At 42.0% G+C, this 18,848-nt stretch overlaps 1 protein-coding gene across 6 annotated transcripts in view; it reads left to right on the top strand.

Moving 5' to 3' along the window:
* Positions 1–18,848, top strand: part of mast2 (microtubule associated serine/threonine kinase 2) — a 144,096-nt gene that overhangs the window by 16,457 nt on the left and 108,791 nt on the right. For all 6 annotated transcript variants that reach the window (XM_047586486.1, XM_047586484.1, XM_047586483.1 and 3 more), the window contains exons 2-3: positions 15,213–15,363; positions 15,884–16,068. In XM_047586486.1, coding sequence (XP_047442442.1) covers positions 15,213–15,363; positions 15,884–16,068 — 336 coding nt within the window. The remainder of the gene's footprint in view (positions 1–15,212; positions 15,364–15,883; positions 16,069–18,848) is intronic.

Here is an 18,848-nt window from a genome sequence, read left to right as displayed (position 1 = left end):
TCCTAAACTCGGACGTTTCTGTTTGTGTGTTGACGCTGTTACAACTTATGCTAATAGCCTCCATGTTTGTGCTCTGGCTCACCTCTCCATCATTTCTCTGGCTCTCCTTCCTCCTCCTCCTCCTCCGCCTCTTCCTCGTCTCCATCCCTCCGTCTTTATCTCGGTTTGTGTTTTCCCATCTGTTTGAGTCCTGAGTCGTGGCAGAGCTGCTGAGGCTGGTGGATCTTCCGCTGCCAAACCCTCTGTGTGTCTTTGTGTGTGTTGCAATAAGCAGTTTTTCACACGAGTCTGAATTCAAAGTGGGAGGATTAAACTTCAGTTACTCCACATATTTTGGTCATTATCAGGAAATCCCACCGAAAACCAACACTATTAGTCCGGGGAGGATATTTAAATGATTGATTTTCTGATTTAAAAATCCATCATCTTTCATTTTAAAGATCCGTTATTGATTCATTAAATCCTCAGATTTACCGTGTTCGTCCAACACAGGGTTTACGTGTCCAAACAGATTATCTGAAAACATGAGAGATGAGGAACTGGTGGGAGAAGATTGAGGAGATACCTCAATCCTCTGCAGCCAGTGAGAAGAGTAGCTTTAATGTCTTCAAGGTATTTGGTGTTGGATCGAATCGGGTGAATCCGCAGAAACAGAAACAGTTTGTTTCAGGCGATGCGATAATTACCCCAAATATTTATCTCCTTGATGCTGTTTCCAGGAAACTTCTCTCTTCTTTTTAACCTTCAGTGTTTGTTGTTGTTGTTGTTGTTGTTGTTGTTGTGTTGCTGCAGCCTTTGACCTGAGTGGACTCCATGGATTCTGTTTAGTCGTTTTATTGTCAGTAGTGTTGGATGATGGTCAACTACTGTCACCTCACCTCTTTTTCTAGCTCTTCTTCTTATAACTCTTATTTTTCTGAATCTTTTTCTTATAACTGTTCTTTTAGTAACTCTTCTTCCTCTAACTCATCTAACTTTTCTTCCAACTCTTCTTCTTTGTCCAACTCTTCTTCATATTTATTTGTATTCATCCTCTGACTTCTTCTAACTCTTCTGTTTCTAACCCTTCTTCTAACTCTTCTTTTAGTAACTCTTCATCTTCTAACTCTTCTTGTTCTAACTCTTCTTGTAACTCTTCTTTCAGTAACTCCTCTTCTAACTCTTCTTCTTCTGACTCTTATTTCTTCCAAATCTTCTTCTTCATCTTTTTCTGACTTATTTTTCAAACTCTTCTTCTGACTTCTTTGTCTTCTAACTCTTCTTTTAGTAACTCTTCTTGTTCTAACTCTTCTTCTAAGTCTTTTTTCTGACTTTTTCTCTTCTAACCCTTCTTTTTCTAACTCTTCTTCGTAGTCTTTGTCTTATTTTTCTTCTTCTGACTTCTAACTCTGACACAGTCATTGTTTAAAATCCTTGGATCAGCTCTGATACTAGTCATATCCCAACTGTATGTTTAATGTTTATTGTCCTTAGATACGCAGACAGGATCAGTTAATTATTGCTTTTTTTTTTTTTTTTTTTTAAACATGAAAAAAAACAACATATGAAACAAATCAGGAAATACGGTTTGTGTCTGTGAAAGACTTGCAGAAATGTAAAGGAGGGTAATAAAACCCTTGTGTTTGTGTGTGAAACAGTCAGATTACACATGACATCAGTGTTAAAAGGCAACATTAACGACTTAAATCAGGATAAATCACCGTTTATTTTTCCACCACTTGAAAAGCAAACAGCCTCGACCCTCTTTGACCTGTGACACCGACCCTGGAGGGAGTGGGGGGGGGGGCGCTGGGCCCCCGTCACACCAGGACCAACATGGAGACCCGTGAAAACACTTCATTAGTCCCTGTGTTCTCCGATCCTTGACAGGCAGCCCGAGCCGGGGAATGAAAACAGAGTGTACTCGGTTAACCGCGCTAGCGCAGCGGCCAAACCACACATTTCTGCTGGCAGCCGCGGCACCGGGACCCCTTGGGGGAATAATGTAGCATGCTAGCTTTGTATTACGTAGCCTGGGAGAGGCTGAGTGAGCTTTGGAAAAGTAATGGCTTGCCACGGTGGATTATGAAGATGGATTCCATCCCGGCAGCCGGTTTGGACACGGCGAGAGAGCGGAGCTTTTTATGAAAGCGCTGGATTGTTGTTCCTCTCGGGCAGCGCGAGAGGCCGGCGTTATTAGACCTGGTGATGATTAAAACATGTGGAAAGCCTCATTGATCTCCTCAATCAGTCGTCACGTCTCCGTCCTCCGCTCCGTGTTTCAGGTTCAGGTGCAAATGCTAAGTCATCGGACAGAATCCAGCATCCGATGCAGATAAACCTTCGGTTTTTCTGAGTCAGATGCGACGCTGTGTAATCCTCAGAGTCCCGGGTTAATGGACTGGAACTCCAGCGTGAATGCGCCGCTCGCTCTCGTCCACACTGCAGCACTCGCTGCAGCAGCTTTCTGTCATTTCTAAAAGGCCACCGCTCTGTCACGCCTCAGCTGTTATTCACGTCCTCCACCGCAGCTTAATCTGGATTTCTGCACCAGTCAGAACTTTATTTTATTTGACACAAACGTCGCAGGAGACGTTCAAGTTTGCAGACACGACACGGCAAAGTTTTTTTTATTGCGGTGTGCGGAGCTGTTCCAGTTACAACCGGTTAAAAGTTAAAGTTAATCTTGACTTTGAGAAATTGCTTTTTTAAACGTAAAAATTGCAGATTGTCATTTAAAAAGAGCTCAACGTCCTGCAGCTTAATAAAAACACATGCAAACGGACAAAACACGAGTAAATTTAGCATCATCGTCTTCATCGTTCTGAAAACAAATCAAGGAACAGGTGAAGAAGCTGTAGCACAAATGTTTATCTTCAAATTCTTTAAATTATTAATGTCGTCGATCTTGAAATTCTAATTATAATGGGGATTTTTTTTCAGTATATTTGAATTGGCCAACTTCTAATGAACAAAAAACAAAATCACGTTCTGGATTCTTCTTCTGCCTCCGTAGAATATTTAATATCTTTGCTCATAAAATAAAATCTAAATGAAGTTAAATGAGTGAAAAACTGGCTGAGTGATGAGTCATCAGGACACAAAAACATTTGCTTTATGAAGAAGATGAAAAGATTAAATGAATGAATCATCTTCTGTGTGTCTTTAAAATCTCATGCATGCAAATTACACTAACTACACCTTAACTAAAATGTCTGTAGAAACATTTGTACCTTTGTAAAAAAAAGCCCGACCAGGCGTCTGCAGACGATTCCTCCCACCTGAGCTCAGACGATTAGACACCGAGACGTTTAACGAGCTCTGTCTGCATCAGGAGCCACTTAACTGCTGCAGCTTCTTTCTCATTAAAAGCTAATGGACGCTCATCATTTATTCATGAGCGACTGTTGGTTATTTATGTATAAATAAATAAAATAACAAAATGCATCCACCAGACAAATCATTAGGTACAGTAGTGAATGCGTTAGAAATCCATCCTCCAGTTGAATCCCGGCCTTAATTGATCTGAGTCTATTCTAGACTCAGGAGGATCTACCTGTTGGCAGGTGAACATCTGAACATCTGTTTCTGGGTTTTTCTGGAACAGGAAACTCATCAGGTTTTTGTTTTTCACAATAAAAGCAGATAAATTCCCGTTCCTTCCTCTTAGTTCACCCTTGATGCACTAAAATAAACCTGTGAACGATGAAAAGTTCAGACTGATTTGAGGTTTTTAGTCTGGAAATGACTTGGCTCAAGAGAAAGGCCACTTTATTAGGTACACTAGTGAACACAATATAATATAATATAATATATGTCTTCAAGAAGATTCTAGTACTTTGTGGTACTATTTAACTGACACTCGTTCCTATTATTTTGACATTTTAGGCTCAGAAATGATTTAATGTTTAAGTCAATCTCGTTCACCAGCACCACAACCTAAACCCTCCACAATGATAAGTTGATTTAATACCTTTTCCGATTCAGTTTCAACATCAACTCGACATTAAAACAGCAACGATGGCGAATTTAGTGCATTTTATTGGAATGCGTTTGTTTTCGCTAGCGTACCTAATAAATTGGCCAATGCATTTTTTAATCTTTGTCATTTTTGGGTGCAGAACTCCAACTAATTCTATAAGTGAAAATACATAAAAGAGGGGGATGATACGTGAAATTTAAAACTCCAGACAAAAATTCAACTTTCCTCCTCGTCTTCAGTCCTCCCGATAAAGACAGAAGGGGGAGGAAGTGGGAGGAAGGAGAGGAAGGGGATGGAGGGGAGGGAGATGTGACATTTTGCATCGTGACATTTCCTGAACGCTACCCACTGTTCTCAGAGACATTTCAGCTCCTCGGTTCTGCCTCCTCTTCTCTCTCTGTGGCTGTAGCCGCCTCCTCCACAGCAACCGTCTTGTTATCTGGAGCGCGGGGTTTATTTACCCCCCCCCCCCACGGCCCCCGAGGGGTCTGCAGGCCGATGAAGGTCACCTCACACTGGGGAGGGGGGGGTGTTGAAGGAGCCGGGCTGGAGAGGACCCGCTGAGGCTGACCTCACATTAACACACTGCTCATCTATCATTCCGACTCTGTCTAAAAGCGAAACCTGTTAGCATCCAGGCTGACGGTGGCTAAAGGTTAGCGCTGCTAATATTAACCTGGCAGGCTGAAGGTTGCAGAGCGATGTGTGTGATACGTTTTCCATCCGCTCAGTTTCCCGTCGGGTTTTTATCTCGTATCAGCGTTCAGGTGTTTCAACAACAACATCTAGAATGAAGTTCAGAATAAATGATCAGCTGATCCAGGAGCTGAGACCGGTTCTGTATGAAGATCTGCAGCTTCTTAGCCTCCCAGCTTCCAAGCTAACAGTTGCTCTTCCTAGCCTCCCTGCTATCAGTGATTCTTTCTAGCTTCCCAGCCTCCCAGCTAATATTAGCTCTTCCTAGCTTCCCAGCGAATAGTCGTTTTTCTTAACTTGTTAGTCTCCCAGCTAACAATAGCTTTTCCTAGCTTCCTAGCCTCCCAGCTAATAGTGGCTTTTCTTAGCTTCTTAGCCTTCCAGCTAATAGTTGCACCTCTTAGCCTCCCAGATGGTAGCTTCCAGCTAGCATAAAAAATTACCTTGCTAATCACTTTAACCGAGGCTAAAGTTAGGTTAATGCTAGGATAACTACCTTAAATATTACCTTGCCTTCCAGCTAACAGTAGCTTTTCTCGGCTTCTTAGCATTACAGCTAATAGTTGCTCTTCCTAGCCTCCCTGCTATCAGTGATTCTCTCTAGCTTCCCAGCCTCCCAGCTAATATTAGCTCTTCCTAGCTTCTCAGCTAACAGTAGTTTTTCTTAACTTGTTAGTCTCCCAGATAACAATAGCTTTTCCTAGCTTCCTACTCAGCTATAGTGCTTTCTTTTCTTTGCTCCAGCTAATAGTTTTCTTACTTTTTAGCCTCCAGCTATAGTTGACACGCCCAGCCTCAGCTGTAGCTAGCTAGATAAAAAATTACCTTGCTAATCACTTTAACCAAGGCTAAAGTAAGGTTAATAATAGGATAACTAGCTTAAATATTAACTTGCCTCCCAGCTAACAGTAGCTTTTCTTGGCTTCTTAGCATTACGGCTAATAGTTGCTCTTCCTAGCATCCCTGCTATCAGTGATTATTTCTAGCTTCCCAGCCTCCCAGGTAATATTAGCTCTTGCTAGCTTCCCAGCTAATAGTAGTTTTTCTTTAACTTGTTAGTCTCCCAGCTAACAATAGCTTTTCCTAGCTTCCTAGCCTCCCGGCTAACAATAGCTTTTCTTAGCTTCTTAGCCTTCCGGCTAATAGTTGCACGTCCTAGCCTCCCAGCTGGTAGCTCCCAGCTAGCATAAAAAATGACCTTGCTAATCACTTTAACCGAGGCTAAAGTAAGGTTAATGCTAGGATAACTAGCTTAAATATTACCTCGCCTCCCAGCTAACAGTAGCTTTTCTTGGCTTCTTAGCATTACAGCTAATAGTTGCTCTTGCTAGCCTCCCAGCTAGTAGATGCGCTGCTAGCCTCTCAGCCAGTAGTAGCTCTTTCTAGCCCCATAGTGAGTAGCTTTTCCCAACTATCTAGCCTCTCAGCTAACAGTAATTCTTCTTAGCTTCTTTGCCTCTCATCTAATAGTAGCTTTTCTTATCTTATTAGCCTGCCAGCTAATGTAGCTCTTCCTAGCCTCCCAGCTAACAGTAGTTCTTCCTAGTCTCCCAGCCAACAGTAGTTCTTCCTAGCCTCCCAGCTAATGCTAGTTCTTCCTAGCCTCCTAGCTAATGCTAGTTCTTATTAGCCTCCCAGCTAATGCTAGTTCTTATTAGCCTCCCAGCTAATGGTAGGTCTTCCTAGCCTCCCAGCTAATGGTAGCTCTTCCTAGCCTCCTAGCTAATAGTAGCTTTTCTTATCTTATTAGCCTCCCAGCTAATGGTAGCTCTTCCTAGCCTCCCAGCTAATGGTTTCCTCTCAGATGCGGTTGTTTGTTGGCTCTAGACATGACAACATGTCTTGTCTTTGTTGTTGTGTTTGAATATCCAGATGTTTACAGGTGATTAACTGGGACCAAATAAAAACACCTTCCATGTTTTTAATATATTTTCGTAATATAAAGCTTATTATTTTTCTTTCATAACGTGATAACAGAAGCCGTCTCTCTTCTCTCTGAGGCTTTAAAAGCTCGTGGATGTGGAACGTCTGAGCCGCCGAGCGCTTTGCTTTGAGCTGAGTCGACGTTTTTCTTTCTTCTTCCTCTTTTTCTCCTTCGTTCCCCGGATCAGACGTGACCTCATCGCGACCCGGCGGCGTCTCCTCGGGAGGCTCCTTATCTCCACCAACCTCGTGGGCGTTTCGTCATGAACTCTTTACTAGCGACTGTTGTTTGTAGCCGTGTGTTTTTTTTTCACATGTAGGTTTAACATTAACGTTAATGGAGCGTTTTATAGCAGCTGAACAGGTTCCTGGGACTGGATGATGTGCTTTCCTGCAGACTGGGCTGTGATCAAACCCGGAGCTTTTAGTTTAAAGATAAACCTGATGAACGTGTGACAGCTGCAGCAAACAGATAGACGTTAGCTGCAAACACTCTGGAAAAGCTGCTTTTCCTCTAAACAGACACTTGTTTGATTAAATTGTGTTGCATGTAGAGAACAATTCACCCAAATCATTAGCAAGGAATTAATGATTTAATTGTACAAGTAGCAACATATTCCCTGTTAATTCCTGTATCAGTTCCAGATAATTGATAAAATCAGAGACGTATGAATCCGTTTTTCTCATTAGCTTTGTTTTCTCATCGGTCTAGATTTCTATTATTTAAACTTTAACACGCCTCAGTTCACAAAACACAACATTTTTAAATCTCGTTTGACACAAAACACAACATTTTTAAATCTCGTTTGACACAAAACACAACATTTTTAAATCTCGTTTGACACAAAACACAACATTTTTAAATCTCGTTTGACACAAAACACAACATTTTTAAATCTCGTTTGACACAAAACACAACATTTTTGGATCTCGTTTGACACAAAATCCAACAGGAAGCCACTCCGACCTTTTTGCGTATGATTAATTAATTAATTTTTTTATTGGCCTTTTATTGTAACTGGGCCTCTCAGACTTTGACCTTCTCCTCCTTCCGTCCTGCTGCGAGAGGATTATTGACTGTGCTGTTTACACATCTTTCCCTTCAGTGCTTCCAGATAAGATTTACTGAGACACACCTGTTTATGAAGTAGCTAAAAATCCTCCAAATCCTCACGAACAGATTCATTTATCATTATTATTTATTTAGTTTTTTACAGGACATGTTCATAAGATCTGGTGGATGGAAATAAGTGTTTTCTGTCTCTACAGATTCAATGAATGGCTTTGATTCAGTATCAGTTCCTTATCAGTTCCTACGGTTAACGCTAGGATAACTAGATTAAATATTAGCTTGCTAATCATTTTAACAGAGTCAGTAACAGTTATTTAGCATAAATAAAAACAGCTGTGTGCTGTATTTATTTTACACGGTGCACGGACTGTGTTTTTTCACTTATGGCCTCGAGGATGAAAAAGCATTTCTGGTCAAAGTTGATATTTATCATGTTTTTATTTTATAAATGTTCATACATTTAAGGCAACAAAAGCAGGTTTTTCATTTATTTTTTAATTGAAAAATGTAGAAATTCAATTGGCCGATACATCGGTTATTTATATTATTTATGCCCCTATGTTGCAAATAAGATAAATAAATAAATCCACATCAGCCTGGCCCTGATATTTAGATATTTCAGTTTCAAAATTGTTTTACTTACAAGTAAAACTAATGTCGTCATTGCTTCCGGAGACTTTTCCCTCTGGTTTCACATCTTTCATGCGTCTTTGCTGTCGTCCAGCTCGTCTCTGTCATCGTACCTTTTAAATCGAGTCAGCTCCCACGTCCGCTAGTGCAGAGCTGGAGCCAGTGTTCTGGATTTCTATCAGACATTTTTAACAAGAGGAAAATAAAAAAAAAAAGCTATCTGAGGAGTTTATGAATTGACACCGGATCTTTCAAATAAAGATTGTTTTGAAGGAGGAACTGTTTTAAATCCCAGTCCTAGTGACCTGCTTTGTCTCCAGTGGAGTTTTTTTTATTGTTTGGCGGCTGATTGATTTAACATCATCAGCTCTGAACCCGGAGTTCATCTGTTCTCCCTTTCTCCTGTTTCTGAGCTGAACAGACTTGTAGGAAAATGAGTTCCTGCTGTCAGAGGTGTGGGCGTTGTCTGCGGCGTGCAGGGTATGTGCGGTGAGGTCGGCCGCCTTCACTCTCAGAAAAGGAACCTGCAGTCGCGGTTCAGACGCTAGAGATGCAGCCGTCAGGCCCCGTTCATCTGCACACATGGAACAAGTCGAGGTTTCACATCCAAATCACCAGCAAGAAAAACAAACCAGCACTGATCTGAATCTTGAGCGCGTTTTCCTGTAGAGCTGGTGGCTGAAACCGGCCTCCATACGCCTCCTCAGCTTTAGAATAAGGGCACGCTAACGTCATTTATATGCACGAGAAGGAATCCACAGGAACATTCGGTCCACTTAAAGAGTCATTAAGACGGACCGGTTGCTTATATCGGGGCATTCCAGGAATGCAAGGAGACGTTCGGAGCTGTGTTTTCTTTTTACGGATAGAAATTTGACCCGTGGTCATTTTGTGGAAACACAGAAAATCTGTGCAGTTTTCTTTCATGTCTCGATCTGAATAAGATTTGCACCACTCTCTTCGGTCTCTGAGGCCACTAGGCTCATTAAACCATTGTGTTGTGGACTGTGAATCATTTTAAGTTTTATGTTCTGTACAAACAGTTTTTACTCAAACCACAGCTGAGGAGAGGCTCACTTCTCACTCCTCTCTACACTCCTGGCGTCCCACCGCTCGCATCCATCCGTCAGACGGCCTCTCTCATTGCTCACATCGTTATTATTATTATTTTTTTTTTCCCCTGCTGCACCTTCTTCCAGCTGGAACACATCAGGAGTTGTATCAGCCCTGATTAACAGCAGCTCTGCCTCTGACAGGACAGACAGGAAGCAGGTATGATGCAATGTAATCCCGCTCAGACACACATGTGATTAATCTCATGATGTAACAGCCGTCAGCTCTGTTAGCTCGCTAGCGCTGCTAACATGTTTATCTTCAACGGCAACACGCTGGACCTCAGAGATCACGCCGTGTCATTAACACAGCTGCATTATCCCGTAGAGAGTTAGCATTCATGCTAACATGAAGCTAACTGTTACATGTGTGTGAGAGGACACACAGTTGCTGTGATGCTAACCACTGCTAATGTCAATGGAAATCTACCTGGTTTAGTTTAGAGGATGATATTAGCACTGCCATTGTTGTCACCCTTTAGCGTCTCCATTAGCCTCACCTTCAGCATTGCTATGAGCATCGCCAATACCATTAGCATCAACGTTTGCCTCATCTTTAGTGTTGTCATTAGCTACACTCATAGCTTAGCATCACAACGCCAGCAAATGGTCACAACGCCAGCAAATAGTCACAAATATTCACAACACCAGCAAATAGTCACAAATAGTCACAGTGCCAGCAAATAGTCACAACGCCAAGAAATACTTACAAATAGTCACAAATAGTCACAGCGCCAGCAAATACTTACAAATAGTTACAAATAGTCACAATGCCAGCAAATAGTCACAACACCAGTAAATTGTCACAAATAGTCACAACACCAGCAAAATAGTCCCAATTGGTCGCGATGCCAGGAAATAGTCACAACTCTAGCAAATAGTCACAATGTCACAATGTCATCAAATACAGGAACACAATTCAAGCATTAGCCTCACCTTCAGCACTGCCATGAGCATCACCGGTAGCATCAACATTTGCTTCACCTTTAGCATCGGCATTAGCATCGGCATTAGCATCATTGTTACCAGCTTTTAGATTGTTTTCTGTACAGTAGTGACAAGGAGGCAGCTTGATGTCATCCAGAGTCAGAGTAGACCTGGATGACCTACTGAACAGATGTCACACAACAGCATTAACTTCACGATGACACGAAGCAAAAGACAGGATTCAGCCGTCGTCTTTTTATTAAATAAATAAATGTGTCAGCATCTTTGTTTAGGCGACATCAGACTCAATAACTCTGTTAATGAATCACTGTCTGAGCAGACACAACTGCTCAGACTAATTGCGCTCTCTGCCTTTTAAAGCTTTAACCCACTGTTCTGTCGTATGCGCGGACTGTCAGTGTTGTTGACAGCCAACAGCGACCAGCTCAGTAGCTGGAGGCCAAACGGCAGCAGAACCAGACGCCAACATCAATCAGTGCAGCTGCAGAGGTGATGGAATTTTTTCATAAACACAGGTTTGAAATGTGAGCGGTTTACAACAGAGAGACACGGTGTTTGGTAAAGAGCGTTTGCTCCAGACTGCAGACGCAGCCTGACAACGTTATTTAAACCTTAAAACGTTGGAGGTAACAAATGGTGAATGTGATGTACTGCTCCGGGATCAGATCACAAGTGTCCGGCATAAAGCACAAGTGTGAACACTCCACATGTGGAGGTGGTCTGGGAAACATTTAACCTCATTCCTCTGCTTAGTGTGAACACACCGCGAGTCCTGGGCCCCATTAAAGACCACCTACTCACCAGAGGAGGAGTTTCACTCATTCAGAAAGAAAGAAAAAGTCTTGTTCCAAAATCTGGATCATGTCTCCAAGTCCAGTGGTGGGAAGATCCATTAGAGACACTGTGGAGTCACAAAAGGTCTTGTTTTAATGATGGAATTGAGTCTTGCCATTTTATTCATGCTGCTTGTTGCTGTTTTTATTTATATTTCCACTGTATTTGTCTTTATTCTTATCCATAGTGTTTACTTAGTGTCTATATATTTCAGTCACTATGGGAAATAATCTGGGACCCGAGTGCATAATTTCGTTCCATCTCATCGTCTGGTTGCGAATGACAAAGAAAAATCCTCAAACTAAAATGGAACCTGACTTTCAGCGTTGGCCGACATCCGTTTTATTTTATTTTTATCATCATCATTATTTTGCATTATTATTAAGTTCTTTGTAAATAGATTTGTTGGGGTAAAGGGGCAGATTCTATAAGATTCTTCTTCTTTCATTGAGTCATTGACAAATTGTTTTGTTTTTAATCAATAACAGAACTAAACAAATAAAACACAAATAAACATTTACTGGTCAGGTGTAATCATATATATATTTAATTGATTAAAGATAAAAGAACATTCAGTTAAATAATTACGCGGTTTTAACTTAAGGTTGTGCTTGTGCTTGGTTTCCTGTTTCTTTATTTATTGTTGTTTACAACATCCAGGATCCTCCGGTGGTGTGGAAACCTCAGCAGCTGAAAGGGAAGAGAAATGTGAATAAAGTGCTGACTGTGGAAAATCTGTCTTCCACTGTGGTGTAAACGCTCCGCTACTTCTCTAGTGGTCAGCCTGCACACCCACACTCAGAGGTTTTATCCTGAGACCGAGACAACAGACTGAGCACGACGCCTTTAATCCTCCACTTGACTCGAAGCTGCTCAGCATCTTCCAACCTGCTCGGCCTTAAAAACTCACCCGGGGTTATTTTGCCGCACTTATTCGCCCACGATTGCATCTCAGTGCATCAACAGTCAACACAGTCTTGCACCGGGAGAGTTTTTAAATTGCTCTTTGGATCATTGAGCCTCTTCCTCTGCCAGAGAAACAATAGAAAAGATTGATCGGGGACGGTTTTGTGCTGTGTGGGCTTAAGCTGCAAATGAAATCATGAGGCTGCAGGCGAGCTGCTGAAGAGCTGAGGCGCTCCACTGTCTGTCTGTAAACCCAACTAATTTAACTGACACGATGCACAGAAAAAAAAAAAAATGAGTAACTGCTCGGTCTTTGCTTGTTTGTGTGAGAGGAACATGACAAATGTCAAACGTTAAATGTCGGCGTGATTGTGCTGCAGCAGCAGCAGGAGGAGGAGATTGTGAAAAACTGTTTTTACTTCCTTCTTAGTGGTGTGTGTCAACCATTTACCATTTTTTTTAAAAAAAATCCCTCTGGTACAAATCCTTTTGTGAAAGCTGATGTCTCCTGATCTGTGTCGTACTGAGCTGTGGTCGTAACATGCAGCGAGTGCTTATCTGAGCGATAATCCTCGTCGTGTTTAAAAGCTGCTGGATTACTTCTCTCCAGAGATTTAGACTTTCTTCCTTTTTATCACTTAACTCTCTAGTTAGCGGCTGAACTTAATGACCTCCCTCTTATTGGTTTCTCCAAGCTCTGAATATTCAAAGCTCTCGAGAGGAAAATGAAAATCGCTTTCATGTCGCAACAACTTTGACTTTGTTGCCGACCAGTGATCACACCTTATATATTTTGCATATTAAAAGAGGAACTTTGACCTCAAGTGATTTAAAACCAAATGTTTACGGCCAACATGAATGAGAGACTGCTACTGAAAGGCAGACGTCATACGATACATCAACAGAACAGAGCAGAGTAAGAGGCCGGCACACGGGACAGTTATTTGAATAACTTTTAGGCTTCTGGATAATCTCTTTCACTTACTGACAGGAAAGGAAAACAAGCAAATAGCAAATAGACACGTCAGAAAATAGCTACAAATAGTCTCAATGCCAGTAAATAGTCTCACAACACCAACACAAAGTTCCAATTAGCCATAGCGTCAACAAATAGTCCCAAATAGTCACAGTACCAGCAAAAACTACAAATAGCCACAGTACCAGCAAATAGTCACAAATAGTCACACCGCCCGCAAATAGTCATGTCAGCAAATAGTCAGAGTGCCAGCAAATTGTAACGGTGTTAGAAAATAGTCTCACCACTAGTAATTAGTCACAAATAGTCACATTGCTAGCAAAAAGTCCGAAACAGCCACACTGCTGGCATATAGTTACAATGCTTGTGAATAGTCGCAGTCTGTCACAAATACTCACAACGCCAACAAATACAGAAACACAATGCAGGCAGCATGAAGGAACAGGAACAGGAATATTTCCTGAGGACCCCACAATATGAGAAAAAGCCTCAGAATAAATGATTAACTATTAGGTCTGTTACGATTAATGTAATAAATCCATCATCATGATTAATGTGGTTAAAGATTTTAACCCAATGAATCATCTGCAGCAGAACGACTCTGAACGTCTCGTTGATCGTTGGCTGCAGGTTGAGGTATTGGATGCAAGTTGCACATGAACGCTGAGTGTGTGTGTGTGTTGTGTTGATGAGTGTTTATCGCTGCGGTTGGTTGGTGTTTCACTGGCCGAGAGGAACGGAAGCTTTCACTAAAACTCTTCCATACTTGCAAACATCTGGGAGCTGCTGCGTGCGTGTTAGCGTGGGCCCGTCCAGATGTTCTGGAAAAGCCTCGTCAGGCCCTCGGTCTCCGAGCAACACGGAGGCAGGCGGGCGGGCGGCGAGGCCTCGCTTCCATGGCAACGGCAGATGTTTTCGCAAACCGTGTGAGCGCGCCCAAACCCCACAGACCTTCTGCATGTGTGTGTTGGCTGAACGTCTGGAAATTGAACTTTTCCTTTTATTACGCTGACAAACTGAACTATGGCTGTTGGTTAATGACAGAGCATCGCCCCAGTCGGAGCCTCCTCTGTCGCTAACTGCCCCTCAGATGCATTCTGGGGCGAAGAAGAAACAGGTGTGTGCTTCTGTTTAGACGAGTGTGTGTGTCTGGATGTTTGTGGTTAGCGTCGGGTTTTATGACTTGATTTATTTTGGCTCTCGGGTTTTCTGGGCTCTGTTTGAAACCATTATCTTAACGGGGCGGGTTTAAGGAAAATGTGTAAAATCTTGTCGTCTCCCGTTGTCCTGCACTAAATAGAGCTGCTGCTGCTGCTGCTTCTCCAGATTCACAGGATTTTCTGAAATAGTTTGATATTTACTTTTGAAAATATTTTACTTAGTCGTGACTCCATAAATGCTGCTCCCTCACTCAGGACTCTGACCTCCCTCCCCCAGCTCTCTGGACATTACATGCCTTACATTTCATCAGTGACACCATCTTCTATATTTATATTTTCATTCCTTCCCTTTTTGGCCTCTATTCAGCCTTGTATCCGATATCAGGTCTTTCAAATAAAGATATTGAAGATGGATGTAATCTGACGTGTATTCTATTCGTCTTCTCTCCAGAAGGACTTTTGCAGCTCCCCCTGCCCTTACAAATAGTCGTTGCTCAAGAAAATAGTCACAATATCTGCAAAAAGTTCCAAATACCCACAATGCCAGCAAATAGTCACAAATAGTCACAGTTTCAGCAAGTAGTCACAACGCCAGAAAATAGCCACAATTAGAGTAAAAAGTCCCAGATAGTCACAACACCAGAAAATAGCCACAATAAGGGTAAAAAGTCCCAAATAGTCACAATGCTAGCAAATAGTCACAGTTCCAGCAAATAGTCACAACACCTGCAAGTAGTCACAATGCCATCAAAAAGTCCCAAATTTCCACTGTGTCAGCAAAAAGTCCCAATGCCAGCAAAAAGTTATAGTCACCAGAAAATAGCCACAATGAGAGTAAAAGTCCCAAATAGTCACAACCCCAACAAATAGTCACAACTAGAGTGAAAAGTCCTAAAAAGTCACAACGCCAGAAAATGATATCAGGTCAATTCAAATGTTGATGTCGATGAAGATGGATTTAATGTGACGTGTTTTCTGTCCGTCTTCTCTCCAGAAGGACTTCGCAGCCCCCCCTCCTCTCCTCTTCAGGAAGCTGAGTAATCCGGACCTGTCGCCCGCGGCGACGGCTGCCACCAAGTCCAAACTTCACCGACAGCTGAGCCAGGACGAGAGCCGGGCCCGACGCAGCAGCATGGCCATGACTGGTAAACGCACGCATACCTGCAGAGCTTTTAAAAGTTTATAGGGTGGAAAGATTCAGAAATGTTTGGACTCGTTTATCGCTGAAAATGTTGAGGTCGAGCTCAGTCAGCGCTCTGCAACTAGAGGACGCGTGCAAACACCAGAAAATAGAAAAAACGGTTCAGTAATCAATCAGAAATATTTACAGGGCGGCAGCATTAATATTATTGTTGTTTAGTGACGTTAATATCTGGAGCTCAGGGTAAATTAAAGCAGTTACTCCCTCGGCCGCTGTAGGTTAAAATAATTCAAATATTAAGAGATGAAGTTAAAATGTATGAGAAGAGGTTTAAGTCTGTTCTATGAATATTTTGAATGTAACAGACTTTATTAAGGGATGAGCCAGAGAATTATTTATTTTAGAGACAGAGACTCAGATTAGTCCTGAACCCTGGAAGCTTCAGACCTCAGAGGAACCAGGAAGAAACTTCTCTGATAATAAAAGGAAGTAATGAACATTACCTCCCTTCCCTCCCTCCCCAGGTAAACAGCTGCTGCCTCTGTCTAGCAGTCTTCATGCTGGTGTGAGTCAACTGGCCTGGCAGTCCTCTGGAGGACTGGGGGGCCCCGGGGCCATGGGGGGAACATCTGCAGGAGGAGACGCCAACAACCTGGTCCGAATGAGGAGCCAGACCCTGGGACAGTCTGCTCCGTCTCTCACCGGACTGGTCAGTACACAAACACACAAAAACAATCCCCATGCATTAGCATTAGCATTAGCATTAGCATTCGCATCAGCATTAGCCGTTAGCTCCCAATGCTCTAGTGGCAACGGGCATTAAAGCCACATAGGGACCTGGTTTAGTCCTGCAGAACTACAAAAACACACGGATTCTTGGTGACCGCTAAAGGTTGCTAACACCCACGTTCATGGAAAATCTACCAAAGGAGTAAAAACCGTTTGCGTCAAACAAGCGTCTGGGTCCCTGCTTCTGTTTACGATGCAGATCGACTCATTTGCGTAGTCGCTGTCACTGCAGCTCTACTCGCCGCTCCGGACTGACCCATATCTGGAGTCTGAGGGTCTTACGCACAGTCATGGGTTTGTTTGAGTTGTGCAAACTCGACGTTGAATCTGTTCCAGCTGCAGAGTCATCGAGGATGAGTCAGAAAGAAAAGAGAGAAGTTCTCAACATTCACAGGGACACTTGTTTGTTCTGAGCTGGGAGGAAGAAATGAGGCAGACATGACAGTTTGTGTCATGTGTGCTTGTGTTGGTCATTCAGTGTGTTTTCACCTTGGAGTGTGGAGGCTGCTCCGCTGAGACCCCTGCTGGTCCTGGGCGGGATTGCAGGGATTCTGTCATAAACTGTTTCTACTGCAACTAATTATAATTCTCATTATTTTGTCTTTTGTCTAAATCTTAAATTCCAATATCCAACAACAGGCGAATGACAAATAATGTGAACAATGTTATGAATAGATTCATATCTTCTATCAGCTTTTTTATTATTATTATTATAGTATAAGGTGATGTGTAAGATATTTGATTTAGTTTTGATATTAGTTGGATTTTCCTTTTTTTATTGAGTTTAATACAAACAAGCAAAGAGAAAGGCATCGACAAACAGAAGGAGTCCATCAGAGACAGTATGCGCACCTGCATCTATACAAATACATGCATGCAAATGCAAACTGCAGAAATGATGCAACCTACCGGTGTGACCAGATACCGCTGCATAAGGGCCCCATGCTCTCATATAACATAGATAATACATTCTCCTTATCCATCAGCCTGTGGCGCTGCCTTTCATGGGAGGAAATCATAACAGCATTAATAAAGGACATGAAGCTTCACATCTCCTAAGTCCTATTAATAATTCTATAACTAACCAAACACGTCTGGATTTCCCATGATACTTTAAATCTACTCCCAAAACTATTGCTGATGCATCAGTTTAGATGTTTAGTGTCTTTTTTCTTTCCTTTAATACAAACTAAACACAAACAAAATGAACTAGTTAGAGGCAGTTAGAGATAATAATAATAATGATAAGTGTCTGGTGCAGACTCTACCAGCAGGTGGCAGCAGTGTCCAACGTGTGAAGCGTCAGAAAACCCTTTGTCTCGTATCTGCTGTTATTTGTGTTAATCCAACCACGCGTTTTACGACTTTAAAACGTGGCTGTGAAGTGGAAGATGAATGTCCTAAACTCTGAGCCACATGTTCGGATGTGAACACACTCGTCCTGTGGTTTTTCCGGCTGAAGACCACCATCTGCACAGAGAATCCATTAAGCCAGAATGAATTGTGTGCGAGGTTTATTTTGGCTGCTCCGAATGACTTCATAATTAACTTTCTTTTTCCGGAGCTGGAGTTTGAAACGGAAAATGTGATGTAGCCGAGCAAATAATTGCAGGTTATTATATTTCTCAAGGGCAGCTTTATTAATGTTTTCCTTTTCCTTGGCAGACTCCCTCCTGCCTCTCGTTGATATTCTCGTCTCTCGCTGTCGTATTTATAATATTTTTTCATATTTCAGGCCGGTGCGGCTCCTCTGGGGGGGTCACGGTGTCTCAGAGATTTTTGTATTACAGGGTTTAAAGCTCCATCTCGTGGTTTGAATCGATTTACGTCAGGACTTAGGACGAACACCTGAGCCCCACTAGCTCACGTACTGTGTTTCTCTTCTTCTTCTCTTCTTCTCTTCCTCCTTTCAGGTCAGAATTAAACACGTGTGCAGTCGTATGCCACATAAGCAGTTTAATTAATTGTGTAATTAGGCGTCAATGCAAATTTGTCACGCTTTTTTAAATTGCAAATATAAATCTATGAGATGTTTTTCAGGTTTGTGTAACTTTTATCAACATTTTCCTCTGACAAACAGTTTCTGGTTCAGAGTAAATGTTCTTCTTCTCTTACTTCTTTCCTCTTCTTCTACTGATAATAATTATATTTAATGATAATTATTCTCATTCTTCTAATTCTTTACCTGTTTCCTCTTCTTGTTCTTCTTTTTTGTTATTTTTCTTCTGCTTGTTATTTTAATTCTTCTCCTAATTTTTCTTCTTCTAATTTTCTACCTACATCTTCTTCTTCTTCTTCTTCTTCTTTTTCTTCTAATTATTCTTCTTTTTTGGTATTTGTGGTAGTTTTGACACTCTGGGGCATATTACTGCCTTCTCACATTTTAGATTCTTCTTCTTCTTTCTTTTTCTTCCTCCCGTGTTCCTGCTGCTTTGATCCCTTCCCTGTTTCTGCAGGTTTGGTCGAGGTCATAGTAACAGAACATTTTACAAAAACAACGTCACGTCAGGAAATTTATATTAAATCATGAGCATGAAAACAAAAAATAGAATTTTGACGCCTCTCTGGCCGTTGCCATCTTGGTTTTGGTCCAGATGGGTCCTGATGCTAGCTACCATGATGCTAACACTGCTGATGCTAACGCTGCTGATGCTAACGCTGCTGATGCTAACGGTGCTGATGCTAACTGTTTTAACCAGA

This window comes from Mugil cephalus, chromosome 6 (assembly GCF_022458985.1).
Source record: "Mugil cephalus isolate CIBA_MC_2020 chromosome 6, CIBA_Mcephalus_1.1, whole genome shotgun sequence".
NCBI lineage: Eukaryota > Metazoa > Chordata > Actinopteri > Mugiliformes > Mugilidae > Mugil > Mugil cephalus.
Note: the sequence above shows the minus strand (reverse complement) of the source record. Positions and strands in the feature narration are given on the sequence as shown.